The following is a 16,958-nucleotide window of genomic DNA, read 5'->3' as shown; positions in this document are numbered from 1 at the left end:
CTCTGCACACCAGCAACTTTTACATGGTGTCCCATTCACAGCCTTAAAGTACTCGGAAATAGATTTATTTATAGTATCTACGGTGCAACAGAATATTCCTCCTCTCTCATTGCTACTTGAGACACTTACAAACTGCACGTTAACCACTACATGGGTTCACATTTTCCTACTCCCACGCCTGGGACAGCAAAGCCGCGTGCCTGGGTGCAGACACCAAGGACCAGCCCAGCCCAAGCCTAAAGACAGCAAGTGACTCGTGCTGTTAGAAATCCCATATGAGAGGTGGGGCAGGGCTCAGCATGTGCTGCTTGTCCCCCAGCACGGCCCTGGGTCTCGGGGCAGCCAGCCGAGCCCCCCCCGGACCATGGGGAAGGCAGGTCACCAAACCCCCGCCCCTTCCCAGCGTAAAGCCTTCCACATGGGACGGGTCGAGAAAAATGCAGCAGAGCAAATACCTTGTGTCGCACTCCTCCGCCTGTGAGGGGACAACACTGCCAGGAGCAGCTGTGCCTCCTAAATTCGGCGCTGGTTCCCGGCCAAGCAAGCATTGCTCTTCCATCAGACGGCGGTTACTCACGCATGCTGCCTCCGCTCACAGCCCTGCTCACACCAGCAATGTGTTCCCTCAGCTCAGAGGAAGGGAAAAACAGCTTATTTTGCAAAAACACCCTTCACAATCTAGCTTGAAGTGCTTAGCCATCGCAGTGGTGGTGCTACAAAACTTCGTTAGAGAGGAATTCAGCCGTGACAGAGCAGGTCTGGCCTTAAAGCTGATGCCCAAAGCTTTGGAGCATCGAGGATTCTTTTACTTGCAACACCAGCCCGTGCTGGGTTTGGGGTCTTCCAGCTGCTGCTGCCAAGGAGGAGCCGGTGCTGGCACCGCAGATGGAGGGCCAGGTCACCGACTGACCGCGGGTCCGAAATCCCTGCCAATGGGCAGAGACCGGCAAACAGCTTGTGTCGAGCTGGGCTCTGGGTACTCCCACACCTGACCAGCTCTGGGCATGTTTTACCACAGGCAGCAGCTCGCTGCCTCCCAGGTGCATTTTAACACTGCAGCTGTGGTTGCTGCTGCACTCACCCTGCAGGAAGGCAAAGGAATAGGGCCAGACTGAGCCATCCTGCTGGTGAGAGATCCAGGGATGTGGAACTGGTGCTGCTGAAGGGTTTTTCCAGCATCCTTTCAACCAGAGGAACGCAGCCAGGACAGGGTCACTGATGGGCACTCCTCTCCAGAAGCAGCCCGCCCAGGTTTAAACCCACAACCCCACGCTCACAGCCCTTTACAGAGTTTGTCCCTTCTCCAGAGGTGCCTCCTTTACTTTTGCAATACCCCAGGGGTTTGCATGGTTACCTTCCCACTCCCAGTCCTGCCCTTTCTCTCCCTACAGGAGGAGTCGGGGAGGTCTCTGACAAGCTGCAGTGATCACAGTGTTAGCCACACTGATACCCCAGGGCATCACCACATCTGCTTTCACTAGAGCAGAAATCCCAAGAAAAACAGTTTCCAGACTGAGGTACCACCCTGACTCCAGAAAAAGTACTGAAAAAACACCACAGGCAGCAGCAGAAATTAGAGGAGTCTGGCAGCCTTCGACCTGCAGTGACACTCAGCCAGGCCCTCGCTCTCACAAGTTCTCGGGGAAAAATGAGTATGCCTGAGAGACCTGCAACACCTCAGCCAAATGGAAGAACCCAATCCTATTTTTGCACTGTATTATATCAACTCAAAGGGCTGGAACAAAGCCATTGCAGCGCTGAAGGCTCCCGGCACCAAGCCACATGGGTCTGATAAAGACAGCACTGCACAGGCACTGATTTTTTGGAAGGCAGCAGCCTTTTGCAGTTAAAATACCTCCCCCTCTGCTGTGCCAGCCGAGCACAGTAGCTCTGAAGCAGCCTCTGCCATGCTCAGCAGTTGTGCAGACACCTCCAGGGCACTGATTCCTTCTCCTTAACAGCCATACATCCTTCCCTCTCTGCCCCTTCTCACTCTTGCTGTGTCGTATCAGCACAAAAGGTGTGCAGACAGGCTGCCTGCGTGCAGGAAAGGGAAAGCACACACCCACAGCACCACCAGACTTGATTTAAACAGATCTTCAGTTTGCAAAAACCAAGAGAGCACTGGAGACATTGATGAGGATCAAAATACAGCACAAGTTAAATAAACCTTCATTAATACGCTAAATGTCACTGTGCCCAGTGTTCACAGAGGAGATAGCAGGACCATTAGAGATCTGTGGGTTGGTCTGTTGATTTCCTCAAGCTTCTCCGTATGAAAAAGCTGGAATTGAAGGAATCCAAGCTGATACTGTCAGCCGCCTTCTAGGCTCCCAGAGGGATCCCAAGGCTTGCTGGCTGTCGCAGGACAATGAGGCTTCTCTGGGTGACATTTATAGACACAATTCCTCTCTCCCCTGAGCCAGTTCATTTACAGATTTGCAAACAGCAGTCTGCCTCAAACAACTATTTCTCTCAGGCTTTTGAGGACTTTTGCCCCAGTTTGGGCATCATTTCTCCCATGCTGCCGCCTCTCCATGTGAGAGGAAACTCCCACCTGCACAGCTGGGCTGGGGGGCTGCACACCCACCCCCCTGTGCCACCCTTGCCCCTGCTCGAGGGCCACCAGCCACCCACAGACATGTCGTGTCGTCGTCCCCCCCCCCGAGGTGACAGCACAGGGGGCTGTCCCCAGCAAAGCCCCTTTAAGGGACACTTTAGAGCGGCTGCAGGAAGCACAACATTAATTTTAGCTTGGAGCACTGCCAGGGGCGCAGGGCTGCAGGGCAGCTGCAGTGGGCAGCGGGGGGGCCAGTGCCTCCACACCCTGCCCTCCCCCAGGTCCTCCTCCAGCAGAGCCCCAATTCCCTGCCCTGCGACCGTCCGGAGCCAAGCCGGCGGCAGAGCAGCCATGGCAGAGGAACAGACCGAGCTGGAGGAGAGGATCATCATCAAGGACCAGCTCACCAAGGAGATTGACCTGGTGAACAGAGACCCAAAGCGAATAAACGAGGACGTTGTAAAGGTAGGACTTGCTCAGCACTGTGTTTTAGAAGCATCGCTGCCTCCTTAAGGCAATCACTATATTGGTATTGTCATTCTGTATTTGGCTTGACCTCAGCCAGGGCTGTAAGTCCCTGGGATACGTGCCTCCAGAGGTGGCATTACCTGGGGCTGCAGGTACGTAACCTGCTACAAGCCACGACCCTGCTGCCAGGAGCGGCCAGGAGCTGGCTGGGGGGCTGCGTGGTGTGCATGGCTCCAATTCATGCAATATTTCCCATTCCTTGAACGCGCTCTCCAACTTCGCGGCTGTACCTTGAAAATTTATGGAGCTGCCCTCCTTTGTACCAGTAAGTGGGGGAGCCAAAAATAAAACAGGGTCAGCTCTTACCACTGATTTAAAAGGAACCTTAAAAGACAACTGCTAGTCTTCAAGACCTGACAATCGGAGCACCAGAGCATTTAGATATGCGTTGTCCCGTTTGGAAGAAGATTGTTTCTCCCACATGGCAGCAGGAGGGTGCAGCAAGCCACCTCTGTCTATTTTTGATCAAGCGGAGTGCTTAGCCTAGCTGAGCAGGGAAACATTTTCCCCAATGCTGACCACTGAAGCGTGGTTGCTCTAAGCTTTGTTAGCATTATGCCAAAGATAATTTTGGCCCAAAGAAGAACAGGAGGAGATAGAAGGGTTTTGTTAAAACTGTATTTGGGAGATCAAAGCAGATGACATGCCAGAAGGGGCAGCACGCACTGAGCCTGCTCACAAAGGCTTTGTAACAGGCCGTGACCTCGATCACACTGGTGAAATGCAAGCCTGCATTTGTGCATTAAAACACTACTACAGCTAAAATCATGGCATGGTCAAATTAACCCCCCCAGATGAGCTGTGACAGTGACAGCTGTAGATGGGCACCCCTCCGGCACAGCGAGACGTGCCCGTGACAGCTGCCAGGCACCTCGGTATCTCCAGCGCGTTCCAACAGCACGTCCCACATCCATGCCGCACCGTGCCAGCGCATCTCAACAGCCTTGGCCAGGGGCTCCGAAAGGCGCGGGGCTGCGGCAGCACCATCCTGCCATCAGCCATGCTGCCGGGGCGGCGGGGACCGGGACAGCCGTCAGCTCGCTCACCCCCAGAGCCAGGCAGTGCTCTGGGGCACATCTGCGTGCTCCCCAGCTTGGAGATGTCACCAGCCACTACTGGGGGGTAATGCCAGCACCTTCCAGGCCATCCCTAACCCCTCATGCCAGCCCCATTCCCTCCTTTTCCCACTGGGAAATCCCTAAAAGTCTATAAGAGGATTTTCAAGCTCACCCACTGAGATGGCCACACTGCTGCTTCATCAGCTTTGGAAGTTCTCAGAGCGTTTGCTCTAGCTACCTAGCATTCCTCCCACCTTAAAAATAGCACAGCCGATAAGGCTGGGGAGGGAGGCCAGAGCCAGCCCCAGGACAGGGAGCACAACTCAGCCCATTGCCACTTGACAGTGTCCCAATCGGAAAGCCAAAGCCTCCCCACTCCCCGGTGGGCAGCAACACACTCAAAACCACCCTGGGCATTATAGCACATAATGCTCTTAGAAGCACAGCAGGGAGAGAGGCATCCACCAGAGGGAAGCAGGGAAACAGAGTGCTTCGCAGGTTGAAGGGTTTCCATGGCCATAGATAAACCTATCCTGAGAGTTGTGGTGCAACAGCCAGAATTTGAGACCATATTACAGTTACAGTGGTAGCACTGGCCACAGAAGCTCTGCAGAGCTTTAAAAGCCTCCTCCCCGGCAAAGCAATAGAGCAATAGAGCGGTACCTGCATTTGCTGGTCCCTGAACACTTTGGGGCAGTGCCCAGGCTCAGCTCAGGGTTCAGCCTCTGCCTCCAGCCCTCCTCCAGACCCACTCCTGGTGCACTGTTAGCAAGAGAAGCAGCAAGGCAGAGACTCTTCTCTTATAGCCTGCCACTCCCTTCATTAATTGATCCCCTGATGAGCTCATCAGGCAGTCAGGCAGCTGTACAGTGAGCTGCTGCTCCATCCCCAGCCCACCTGGGCAGCAGGGCTTTCCTGGGAGCTGCTGACAGGCGCTCTGGGACCAGCTAACCTGGCTGCTGATTCCTAATCCACGGCAATATTTCTCCCAGTACCTCCTATCCACTCCAGGAAACTAAAGATGATGCAGAATGATTTTATGATCAAAGTGCTTCCAAAACCAGAATGGATATTGCAATTTAACATAAATGTACAAACAGACACATTAGCTTCCCAAGAAAACGCCATGCTATTTTTCAAGACAAATAGCTTGGCTCACGTATCCCCTAGAAATGAGTTACACCTCAATGAGATCTGTATGCGTAGTTCAGAGGCTTTTAAGCGTATTTGTCATTCAGAGACACTCACAATGCCTGCACATAACAGCACTATCCCTGTAAGGGCATGGCTGAGCCGATCTCTCTCCCTCTTCAGACAGAACGCAGACAGCCAGAATTGAGCACCTCACCTCTGCATATATAAATAAATAAATCATAAATCAAGAGGGCGGTTGGATTTTTATTAGCACAAACCACCTTCTTGCCAAGCAGGCAGCCCGTGTCCCTGAATGCTAAAAAAGTGTAGGAAAGGGCTCTGGCCAACGCCGGAGTAAACACTCCCATGCACAGCTCCTGCTCCGAGGGCTCGTGCCTGGCCCCAGCACCTGGAAGCATCCACAGCTCGGGGTTTGGGACCAGGCAACGTGTCCCGGAGCAGCCAAGCCTGGGGTCTCGTGCCGTGGGTTAAGCCTGTGCACCGCGCTGCCCATGGGCTGAGAACAGGCTGTGCCGGGAGCCCCGTGCCCTCTCCCGCTCCGACCTCTGCCAGGGCAGGGGCTCTCCTGCTGCATGGGGGCTTGTCCTTGCTCGGGGGGGTGCAGGGGAGCTGACCTCCCCAGCACGCCCCTTGCTCTCCCCAGCCCCCTCCATTCGGGCTCTCCTCTCACATTGCAGCAGATCCTCACCCTTGCCCTGGAGCCCTTGTTACCGCCCCAAGCCCCCCTTACCTCCCTCTTCTCTCCTCCCAGGTGGACTTTGAGGATGTGATAGCTGAGCCTGTGGGAACATACAGCTTTGACGGTGTCTGGAAAACCAGCTACACCACCTTCACCGTCAGCAAGTACTGGTGCTACCGGCTGCTCTCTGCCATCCTGGGCATCCCACTGGCAGTCATCTGGGGCTTCCTCTTTGCCCTCATCTCGTTCTGCCACATCTGGGCAGTGGTGCCCTGCATCAAGAGCTACCTGATAGAGATCCAGTGCGTCAGCCGAATCTACTCCCTCTGCATCCACACCTTCTGCGACCCACTCTTCGAGGCACTCTCCAAGATCTGCAGCAACGTCAGAGTCACTCTCCGGAAGGAGATCTAGGTCCCTATGGCCACCCCGACCAGCCCTCGCACAACTACCCCTCTGCACAGGTTTCCCTGGCTCCTGCAGCGTGCCCTGCCCTCGGGCACATGGACACCCGGCCCCAGGGACCTGCGTGGTGCAGCAGGGCTCTGCAGCAGTGCTGGCTGCCGGGGATGCTCCCTGCAGATGGAGGCATGCCAGGCTGCCCCTTCCTCCATCCCAAAGCCAGCAGCTTTAGGAGAAGAGAAGCCCATCGAGGCTCGGCGAGCAGCCCAGAGAGAGCCCTCTGCCCTCCAAGGACCCCCAGCATCATGCCCTGCTCCTGCGGGAGGGACTGCAACATCTCCTGAACCACAGCCCTGGGCCATGACCTGCAGCTGCAGAGTGAGAAGTGAGGGTGCAGAGATGCTGCTGGACAACAGACCAAACCCTGCCTGCTTCTCCATCCCTTCGGTCTAGCATGACACTGAGAGAAATACTCGCATATGAATTATTATTTGCTGCAAATAATTGTTGTTGTGGAAGCTTCTGTATTAAATCACGCTGCACAAAAGTTTTATGGATAGAATAGTGAAAACAAACTTTTTTTTCATATCTGTTTGCATTTCAGCAAAGCTTTGAAATCCAGATCAAGTAGTGCATGAAATGTTGTGCCTGCCTTCTGGGAGTATGTGCTGAGCCTGGGCCACGGGCAGCTGCAAACCCATTTGTGGCAGTTTGACACTCACTACTCAATTATGGGGCATCGTTATGCCTTGTGGTCAGGATTCAACAGGCAGTACGGCATAGGCGGGCGGCTGTCCTGCGCATCGCCCGCGAGCACGCTGGGGCTGCAGAGAGGGCAGCCGGGCAGCACCATGGGGAGCAACGAGAACAAATGGCTTTTGGTAACGTCGCTTGAGAAATGACAAGCTTGGCTTTAAGTCAAGCTTTGGCTTGTTTCTCAGGGAGAATATTTACTACTTGCTTGCTTCTTTGATGCTGAGTAAGCTCTAGCCTACAGCAATGCATTTATCTTACACGGCGAGGGCTGTCCCTCTGCTCCGTGCCCTGCTTTAGCTGCTGTCCCGGCGCTGGGACGGAGCGACCGAGGCTGCGGGGGGGCAGGACCACGCCGACCCCTCGGGAGGAGACCCGCATCCGACGTGCTGCCTCGCACCCTTCCCTCCCGCCGGTCCCCCCCCAAAGCATCCCGCGGGGCTCGCCCAGATGTGCGGGGGGGGAGCGGAGGAGGGAGCCTCCTCGGGACACTGCCCGCTCCCAGCCGCTCCGGCTCCAGTGAAAACGCAGGGGCTGGGGGAAAAAAGTCCAATTCGGAGCTATATCCTCCCCTGTGTTGTCAATTGATTTGTTTAGTCCATCTTCCATGAAGCCGTACTTTAACTTGAGGCGCTTAAATGCTTTTTTGGCTCTGGCCTTAAGTGCTTTGCTGAATCAGGGCCCAGGAGGTCTCGTTGTTCAGAGGTTATTCTCAATTGTATTCATGTGCTTTTTTCCCTCGGCTTCCAACAAAGACTTGGAGCCAAAAATCTCTCCTAGTGCCATGCCAAGGACAAGAAAGAGCCAGATTTTCTATTGGTGTTCTTCCAATGGCTTGGGATTGTGGACTTCCATTATTCCATAGCAATACAGCACCCATGCTCTGACAGCTCCCGGCCTCGAGATGGGTGGAGCGATACAAAAAAAAAAAAAGATATTTAGGTATTTGTAGGGGAAAAAAAAGTCTCCAGAAACTCATGAGCATTTTTTAAATGAGCATTTTTTAAATGCTCAAATCATGAGCATTTTTTAAAGCTTTTTGTGGGAATAAAAATAATTAAAAACAATACTGGGATTATACTCTCTTTAATCTTTTTTGTTCTAGTAGTTCACAGCCTGAACCCAAAAAACCCTCCAAAATTCTAATCTCCCCAACGCCATGTTCTATGGGCTCCCCGCACATGGAACACGCACCACTCGCATGTCAGCACCTCTATTTTCTTTTGACCCTTATGAAAGGTTTTTCAACAGCTTGTTCAATATCCTTCCACTGCAACAAACCTGGAGCTCCTCTTCCTGTCCCCATTTCACCACAGCCCGGGGACGGCGCGGGAGCTCGGCTGTGGGCTGCAGCATCACTCGGCTGGAGAACGCAGTATCCCACGAGTGGGGGCACGGCCCCGCCTGCCTGACCCCGAAACCACAGCCACTAATTGCAACCAGGGCTCGCAAGGCAATGCCCGGCCTCTCCCAAAGCTTCCTCCTTGCTCTGTGCATCAGTCCTGGTAACGTCTATCGCCACATTGCCTTTCCTTCCCAGCAGAGAATGCTCCAGGCCCCTGGGTTCATGATAAAATTGGACATCCCCCCCTCCTTGTTTTGTGCAGGAATTAAATACTGTCAAGGAGAAAGAAGGTGAACATGGGAGGAAAATGCTATATGCTTTCCTAAGAATATAAACTAGTCTGGTAAAATATGCTGAGACTGAATGTGCTGGGTTGTACTCAGCAAATGTGCTGAGAGCTCGCTTGAAGCTACTACAAAAAAGTCAAAGGAATGCCAGGATATGAAAGGTGAAAATGTACCTGTTGATGACAGTGACAAAACAAAGTACACCTTTAAATGCATTTTTCATATTCATTCCCAAAATGTAAGGCCAAATTGTATTACCCTTCGACTGCATGCAGGCCTTGCTTCTGCACATCCCCCCCAGCTGCAGATCTGGGAGGCAGCATGAGCGAAGGCAGGAGCATAGCTTCATGCTATGCAATAAAGCGGCGTGCAGATCTTAAGTGCTTGGTGCAGTACTCGATAGACAAAAGCATCGTTACGCTGAGCATACTTGGGTCCTGTGTTCAAAGCGTTGTTTCCCATCGGTTTCCTTCCTTTTCTTAGTCTAGTGTTCCTTCTGCACTTCCCCTCCCGCTTTCCATCACAACACAGTCAGAAAACTTTATTTACAGGTATTTCTTAACAATTAAAAATCCATGCCATAAGCATGACCTTGTGCGTTACAGAGCAAGAAAATTGCATTGGTGTAAAAGACTAAATGCGATCTGCGGTAAACCCAAAGCAAAAGCTTGGCCTCAGGGGACTCAACAGGAGTTTCTCTGTTAAACCCCACGGAGTCCAGCTGTAATCCCACACGCCTGCCTTCAGAGAAGCTTTTGAGCGCACTCGGCAAACGTGTTATTGCACAGATCCACTGGCCCTGCCATCGTGTCCGCTCCCCTGGCTCCTGCTGACCCGTGTGCCCAGCCTCACACAGCACACGGAGCACAGCTTGGGGGGGTAGGGACACCCGGCCGTTAGTGTTGCCCCCCAGGATGCCTGTCCCCAGCCCTGTCCCCGCTGTCCCCCCCCCCAGCCCGTGGCAGCAGGACTGCCCTGCTCTGTGCTGGCGGTGCCACCGGCGGGCCCAGGCTGGGGGAAGCAGGACTGGCACCGAGCAGGGACGCAGGGACGCAGGGATGCAGGGATGGGGCTGCCTCTGCCCCGCAGCGCTTCAAGAGAAGCAATCGCACCCCTGTTGAGAACGCAGTGCCCACGGCTCTGCCCCAGCCAGGCGCTGGCATCCCATGGGATACCAGTGGTGGGGCTGGGTGCCCGATGCCCGGGTGCCCAAGGTGGCACTTATCACCCCACACTGCAGTCCCTTGCATCCGATGGGGACGTAGCACACCTGCCCCAGAACGCGGGATCGTTTGGGGCAAAACCTGTCCCTCCCAGTGGTGTCTAAAAGCCACCGATATCAGTGGTTTGGGGGCTCAGAAGCAGGTCCCTGGTGTCCAGGCCCAGGCAGCACTGAAACTTGGAACACAGAAGTCCTCCCCCAACTCCTGCCTCAGTTAAATAACAACCACTGTACATGCTTACACGCGCACAGACATATATACACCTATTTATATAGAAACGCCCTTGCTTGTCCAAATCCCAGCTTTTCACAGGGAAGTGCTGGAGGCAGCACAGCGGCGGCGCAATGTCCCGGCCAGTGATGCCTCAAATCATGGACGGCTGCGTGAAGCTCCTCTGGCTCGTGTTCTTGCAGCTGAGGACGTGGGAGGAGGAGTTGCTCTTCTTGCTGACGCTCAGGTCGCACGCCGGCCGTGACTTTAGGTAGCGCGTGGAGCAGCAGAGGAAGCGCCGCATCAGGTCGTGGAAGAGGTGTCCCGTGTACAGCATGTAGATCCAGGGGTTGCAGCAGCTGTTGAGGCTGGCCAGGAGCATGGCGATGATGAAGGGGGAGGCTGCAAGGCAGAAAGCACGGCAGCGTCAGGGCACGAGAACCACCGCCCTGGGGAGGTGGGCACTGGGCACACGCCACGGTGGGCTCTGCCGAGAGCCCCGAGCTCTGCCGGCACCGCAACACCTCCTCCCACGGCAGGGATGGGCTGCCCTGCCTGCAGGAACACCACGGTCAGTATATCAGTAAAGAAGAGCTGGCAAACAAAAAGGGGGGAAGCGAGTCTGGGTTTAAGCAACTTGGTTTTAGGGTTTTTTTTTTCCCCCAGAAGAGCTGCATTTCCCCCATCCAGCTCCTGCACTGCTGCCTGCTCAGCGTTACCCTAGAAATGCCTTGCCAAGAGGCAGAGCTGCCCCCAGCATCCTCTGCACAATTTGCCTTTATCGTGCCCAAAGCGGGGAGGAGGGAGCGCACCCTCTTGGAGTTGCCATGGCAAAAAGCAGGACCAGGAACAAAAAGAACTGTGTGGCTCGTTTTTCCCCACCAGTGGCCAATTTGGGGCAGACTACCGGCTTTCATCCACTCAGGCTGTGGGAAGCATCCCCTGCTCCCGGGCTGTCCCCACCACCAAAACCCAGCCAACAGGACAGCGCTCGCCAGCCCAGCCCCATCCAAGCCTCTTTGCCCTGCGCTCTCCCAGCCCTGGGGGTGGTGGCATTTTTCTTTCCCCCTGAATTAATTTTTCACATATGACGCTCTGCCAGGGGAACTGACAGCCATTCCCATTTCAGTAATGAAGCCCGGGAGCCTGGCAATGGCTGCTGGCCGCAAGCGTGACGTTGGGGACGGGAGGCGATGCTGGCAGCGTGGTGCCAGGACGTCAGGTCTCTGGCTGCTGCTCTCCATCCCCAGAGCACAAAGGACCAGACCATCCCACCTGAGAGGTCAGACCGGTGCCTTCTGGTGAGAAGGGGATGGTGGGACTCGCACCCACCACGGCAGCTGGGACAAGGAGGGGCAGCCCCAGCCCCCCGTGGAGCAGCACCTCCATGAAGCGGCTGCAGGCAGGGGACAGAGTTTTTATTCTGCTCCCCGTGCTTTGAGCCCATCTTCTCATCTCCTCGTGCTCTCAGGGGATGCACTAGCAGTAAGGATGCATAAGTGGGTTTGGCTGTTCCTGGTCCCTTTCTGCCTCTGCAAAAATCCACTCGCAGTTTTTTAAACTAGAAAAGAAGTGTGAATAATGAATACTAGTTTCCAAATTCACCTTTAGCCAACTCATGCATAATTCCTACTCTAGTGATGTCTGGTCCAACAGCTTTTAATTTCAAGCATACGCTAAAAGAAACCCATGGGGTATGGCTTACAAATCCTAGGCACAAGACCTGATATACATCATAGCATTTCTATCCACTTAAAAAAAAATCCAGCCATGGCTGACTCAGCTCTTGCCTCTCTGCGGAAGGCAAATTGAATTTCATGGAGCTTACTGCAGGGCAGGTCTTAAGTGTGGATCTCTCCCCTCCCCAGCAGGACTGCAGGAGATCCCCGAGGGGGGCTGCAAAGACCGAGCTCTGCCCCTCAGGGACATTCCCTCTCCCCAGGCTCCGAACATCCCCCCGCAGCGGGGCTGGGGGTGTTGCGCTGCCAGGAGGGATCGGCAGAGGCAGGAGGCTGTGCCTGGGGAAGGGCTGCGGGACCTCTGCTGCAAACGCTGCTGCAGAAGTGAAATGAACCGAGGACCGTTCACTAATTCCCACGTACAGATAGATGCTATCGCTCACAGCCCACGTTTCAGGGCACCAGCTCCCGAGATTAAGGGACCAACGTAACAGAGTTACGCTGCTTCACAGCCTCACTATTATCTTCACAGATGCTTTAAGCCAACTTCGACTCAAAGCTCACAATGCCACATGTAACGTATATTATCTATAAGGTGTGCGCAGCAGAAACCTCATTCTAAGCAGTGGTCTGCGAAGGATGCCCAGTGCTTAAGCCGATACCTGAACCGTAACCTGTAGCTCCGACCTGCACTTACAGAGGCTGTAGGTTTGCATGGCCAGCAAGGGTGGGGATCACTGCTGCCTCTCCCAGGTACGTGATAGCAGGCTGATACTCCCCAGGCACGCAGCAGACAGACAAGCCCTGCACCACAGCAGGGCTCCGAAGTGTTCAGCACTCACGTTTAGGCACTTCCACCTGCCCCATGGCAGCCGCGGGGAAGGGTCGCCAAAGGGGCTGCCTGGCCCTGAAGTTCTGTGGAGCCGGGGTGCGGGGCAGGGCGATAGCGGGGCTGGGGCAGAGGGGGAGCGGGGCCAGGTGGGCGGGCAGTAGCCTGGGACCCCCACCCCAGCCGGCACTGCTCAGGGCAGGGGTGCAGCTTCTGCACTTCACTTGCCTGACTTTATTGAAGTTGTTTTTATGAAGCGAGGAAGACCCGTGTAGAAAGCTACTGAAGTGGATCAGTAACAGCAGGGTGAGACCTCTCTCATTATCACTTTGCTAACTAGGAAAGGAGGGCTTCTTCAGGTTGTTTTCTTTACAGCCTTATCTTTCACCCCTGACACATGCAGCAGACTTTTGCACCCTGTGAAGGTGAAAGCACAGCTGTGGCACGCCGGGCCAGGCGCCGGATGGGAACAGTACAGGCGTTTTACCGCCGGCAGACCAGGCGCTCTGCATCCCTCTGCTAACGCCCGAGATCTGCACCTCACCACGCTGCAGGATGCAATGCACAGGCAGAAAACTGCAGGGTGCCTGCTCAGCATTAATTAGGATTCAATAAGGTGTGAACAGACTTTCCCTTGCCAGGGACACTCTTTATGACATCCTATGTGGAGAAAACTAAACATTTTCTACGTAGGCAACCCTCCCTCACACAGCCTTTGTGATCTGCTCGTCAGCCCATCGGTGTTGTAGCTGTGACGGGGCCCGCCTCCTTCTCTTCCTTCTCTGATGTTATGCCCATGCAGACTGCAAAGCCCGCAAGATGAGAAACAGTCAAATTCCCTTTCTGCTGCAGGGTACACCTCTGCCAGGAGCCCTGCGATGCTGCCCGGCCATGGCAGCCCAAACCGCGGTGCAAAGGAAAAGAAATCCGAGACACAGGGCAACACCGTCAGGAATGCAGCAGGCAAAGCCCACTTCTGCAGAGAGGTCTGACCCTGCCATCCCTCTTGTGCCTGTGGGCAGCCAGTGAGGAGGAGGGTGGGCCTGGGAGGAAGGGCTGGGGTCCACAATAACCCACCTGGGGCTTTTCCTCCCTGTGCCATGAAAGTCTCCAGCAAATGCTCTGGCAAAACTCCCACCCTTTACTGCAGACACGGGCCCCTGAGCAACAGAAACGTAAAGGAAAAGGAAGTTTGCTAGAACTCAGCGTGGCTGGAGCTTCCCACCCTACCTAAAAGCAAAGCAGAAAGCATCACAAGGCAAATTGCACAGGGTGAGCAAGGGAAACTTTCCCGGAGCAGCAGGCAGGGTGCGATCTGTGAACACCCCAGCCATCCCCCTGCTCCTCGCCGCAGGAATCAGCAGAGCGGCAGAGGTTTGTTTGCTGATGAGTCAGGTGGAAGCCCTCGAGATTGCAGGTCTGAAATACAGCAAAAGGGAGAGATGCTGCTTCATCCCAGGGCACATCTAAAAACTAGAAGTTTCAACCAGCCTAAATCAGGTGGAAAACCAAGAGATGGCTGCCTGGAACACCTAGGGAGGTTCAAAAAGCTGTGTTTCACTTCTCCACCTGAAATAAAAGGAGCACAGAGAAGCAATAAAGGCAAGTTAGGAGAGCTGGAGCCAGGCTATTAGCTTTGGTCTACAGGACAACAGATGTGCACAGGCTGCAGGAGACATCAGGTTTTCCACAGAGCAACGTATAGCTGGAATAGGGTTAAAGAAGAGTGCATGGTGTAAGCGAGCCATGCCTTCTGCTGTGAAGCTCTTGCCACAGCAGGGCTGCCGGGGGAGCCGGGAGGGGGTCGCAGCTCCTCATCAGTCTTTGACACGAGACTCAGCATTTCTGTTGAGTTGGGTCAGGCCATCCAAGGAAGAGTTGTCCCTGGAAGCACCTTTTTGCCCTTTCTCCCACCTCACAAACTTGTGCAGAGTTTGTCTTTTAAGCTTTCCCGGACGGTTCTCCCTGCGGGTGCAGAGGGATCATTGGCCACCTCCGCCCAGGGACAGCACAGACTTGCACAGCTACAAGTGAGTGAGACCAAGGAGGGCAATACATTTTACTCTGTCTGCAACCGTAGTGATGACAGGAGCAGCCAGCGCCAAGTATAAAAAATGGCAAATCAGTGACACCACATCCTTTAGGAAAAGCCTTTGCTCATAAATCAGTGGCTTTCTGCAGGAACTGTGCTCCAGAGATGAAATAACAGCAGCACAGTCCCAGGGAGGATGGAAACGGGAGAAGAGGAGAGGGAAAAGAGGGCAAAAGAGCAGAAAGCAAAGAAGTCAGTGAGGACAAAACAATACAGAAAAAAAAAAAAAGAAGTCGGGCGCTAATGCTGCGCAGTTCTCTGCAACTGGTGTGGGGCTGAACTGCCATGCAGCCCCTGGCATGCCCCGGCACCCAGGGTGGGCAATCGAACCACCAGGGACCCCCGAACAGCCCTGGGAGGGCTGAGCTCGCACACCCGGGGACAGTGAAAGCCTCCTGAGCCACCATGCGCGTGGCCTGACCCCTGAGTTGCAGCAGCCCTGGATTTGCCGGGGGCTAAGCTAACTCTTGTCTGCACCAGGAAAGCTCGGGCACAGCCACTGCTGCCTGTCAGGTGTTTTTTTGACATGATTGGGATTTTTCCTGTCTCCCTCCCAGCCCCCTGAGACCCAGCTCGGAACAGAGTTTCTGGCTGTCGCTCGCAGCCCCTGAGTCCGCTGTTGGTGTCCCTGTGGCCGCTGAGCTAAGCAGTCCATGCAAACATGGGGCTATGGGAGGGGAGAGGACATACCTTCCTGTGGAGCATTGGTGTCCCACACAGACCACATCTGCACAAAGAAAAAGGGAGTCCAGCACACTATGAAAGCTAACACTATGATGAAGGTCATTTTGACTGTCCGGATCTTGGCTTTGGAGATGAGCCTGGTGCTGCTGACCCTGGCAAAGGCCATCCCGCTGCGGGAGCTGGAGCTCAGACCCACATTGGGCCCGTGAGCCGTCTTAAGCTTCACGTTCTGCCAGATTTTGAAGCTGATTAAGCCATAGCAAATGCTCAGCATCAACACGGGGATGATGTAGACCATGAGGGTTATCCAGGTGACATAGGCTTTAGGTCCCCAGGGCTGGATGAAATCGGCCCAACAGTCGTAAACCCCATTCCCTACATCCCTCAGAGAAAATATGTGGATCTGAGGGATGCTGACCAGCAGGCACAGCAGCCAGGTGAGGAGGACAGAGACCCGGTCCGCTCTCCTGTGCAGAGACCTCAGCGGCTGACAGATGGCCAAGCACCGGTCCAGGGACATCAGCAAGAGCATGTAGGTGGAAGCAAACATCCCCACCACCTGCAAGTACTTGATCAGCCGGCAGAGGAAATCCGGCCCGTAAAACCTGAAGGTGATGTCCCAGATGAGCTGGGGCAGCACCTGGAAGATGGCCACGACCAGGTCAGCGATGCTCAAGTGCTTCATGAAGAAATACATGCGGGAGTGCTTCTGCCGGGTGGTGTGGATGGAAAGCAGCACGCACAGGTTGCCGGTCAGGGCGAGGAAGAGGATGAGGCAGAGGACCGTCACCTCCACCTTGGCCATCTCCTCGTTCCTCTTCAGGGGGTCCGTGGTGCTGTTCCTCCCGGAGGTCTGGTTCTCCAGGCGGACGCTGCCGTTCCCCAGCGAGCCGTTGAGCGTCCATGCGCCGCTCCCCGCAAAGTACAACTTCTCCATGGCCGGCTCCGTCCCGCATAAAGCCTGCCGGCACAGAGGGTGGGTGCCAGGTCCTCTGCCAACGCGTCCCCGTTGGAGGCAGCCGCGTGTGTGTGCCCCCCCCGCCCCGGCACGGCTCTCCTCTCCCGGCGCTCGCCTCCCCGGGCTGCGCTGCTCCCTCTCTGCCTTCCTCCGAGGAGGAGCCCGGCCGTCCCCGTCCCCCCCCCGGGGCTGGGGGGCCTCTCCGCCGGCCCCCCCCCGGCCCCTCCCCGGGCACCCGACGTGGCCGCAGGCTCCTGCCCCCGGACAAAACCAGGGCGCGGGAGGGGGGTCGGGGGAAAGGGCCGGCCGGCAGCCGCGGGGGGCCCCGCTCCAGCCCTCCCAGAGCCGCTCTGCCCCCCGACCCGGACCCCGCTCCGGCGTCTTCTCCCCGTGCCCTTCCCAGGTGGGGAGAGCGGCCACCTCCCCCGCGCCCGGCATCCCTGCCGCCCCGCTCCCACCCGCGACGGGGTCCCGCTCCTACCTCCGGCCCCTCCCGGCCCAGACCCCGTTCCCCCC

At 55.5% G+C, this 16,958-nt stretch overlaps 2 protein-coding genes across 2 annotated transcripts; one reads left to right on the top strand and one right to left on the bottom strand.

Annotated features, from left to right (window-relative positions):
• Positions 1-2,911: 2,911 nt before the first annotated feature.
• On the top strand, positions 2,912-6,394 carry CAV3 (caveolin 3). The gene is made up of 2 exons (XM_010570324.1): positions 2,912-3,025; positions 6,053-6,394. Exons 1-2 carry the CDS (start codon positions 2,912-2,914, stop codon positions 6,392-6,394), a joined length of 456 nt encoding a protein of 151 aa, XP_010568626.1.
• A 3,960-nt stretch (positions 6,395-10,354) lies between these two features.
• OXTR (oxytocin receptor) lies at positions 10,355-16,421 on the bottom strand. Its single transcript, XM_010573148.1, has 2 exons — positions 15,491-16,421; positions 10,355-10,602 (listed from the first exon to the last, which is right to left on the bottom strand). The coding sequence occupies exons 1-2, from the start codon at positions 16,419-16,421 to the stop codon at positions 10,355-10,357; spliced, it is 1,179 nt and encodes a 392-aa protein (XP_010571450.1).
• Between the last annotated feature and the right edge of the window lie 537 nt (positions 16,422-16,958).

Source organism: Haliaeetus leucocephalus, unplaced genomic scaffold (assembly GCF_000737465.1).
Source record: "Haliaeetus leucocephalus isolate CR32 unplaced genomic scaffold, Haliaeetus_leucocephalus-4.0 Scaffold2, whole genome shotgun sequence".
Classification (NCBI taxonomy): domain Eukaryota; kingdom Metazoa; phylum Chordata; class Aves; order Accipitriformes; family Accipitridae; genus Haliaeetus; species Haliaeetus leucocephalus.
This window is presented reverse-complemented; position numbering and strand designations above follow the sequence as displayed.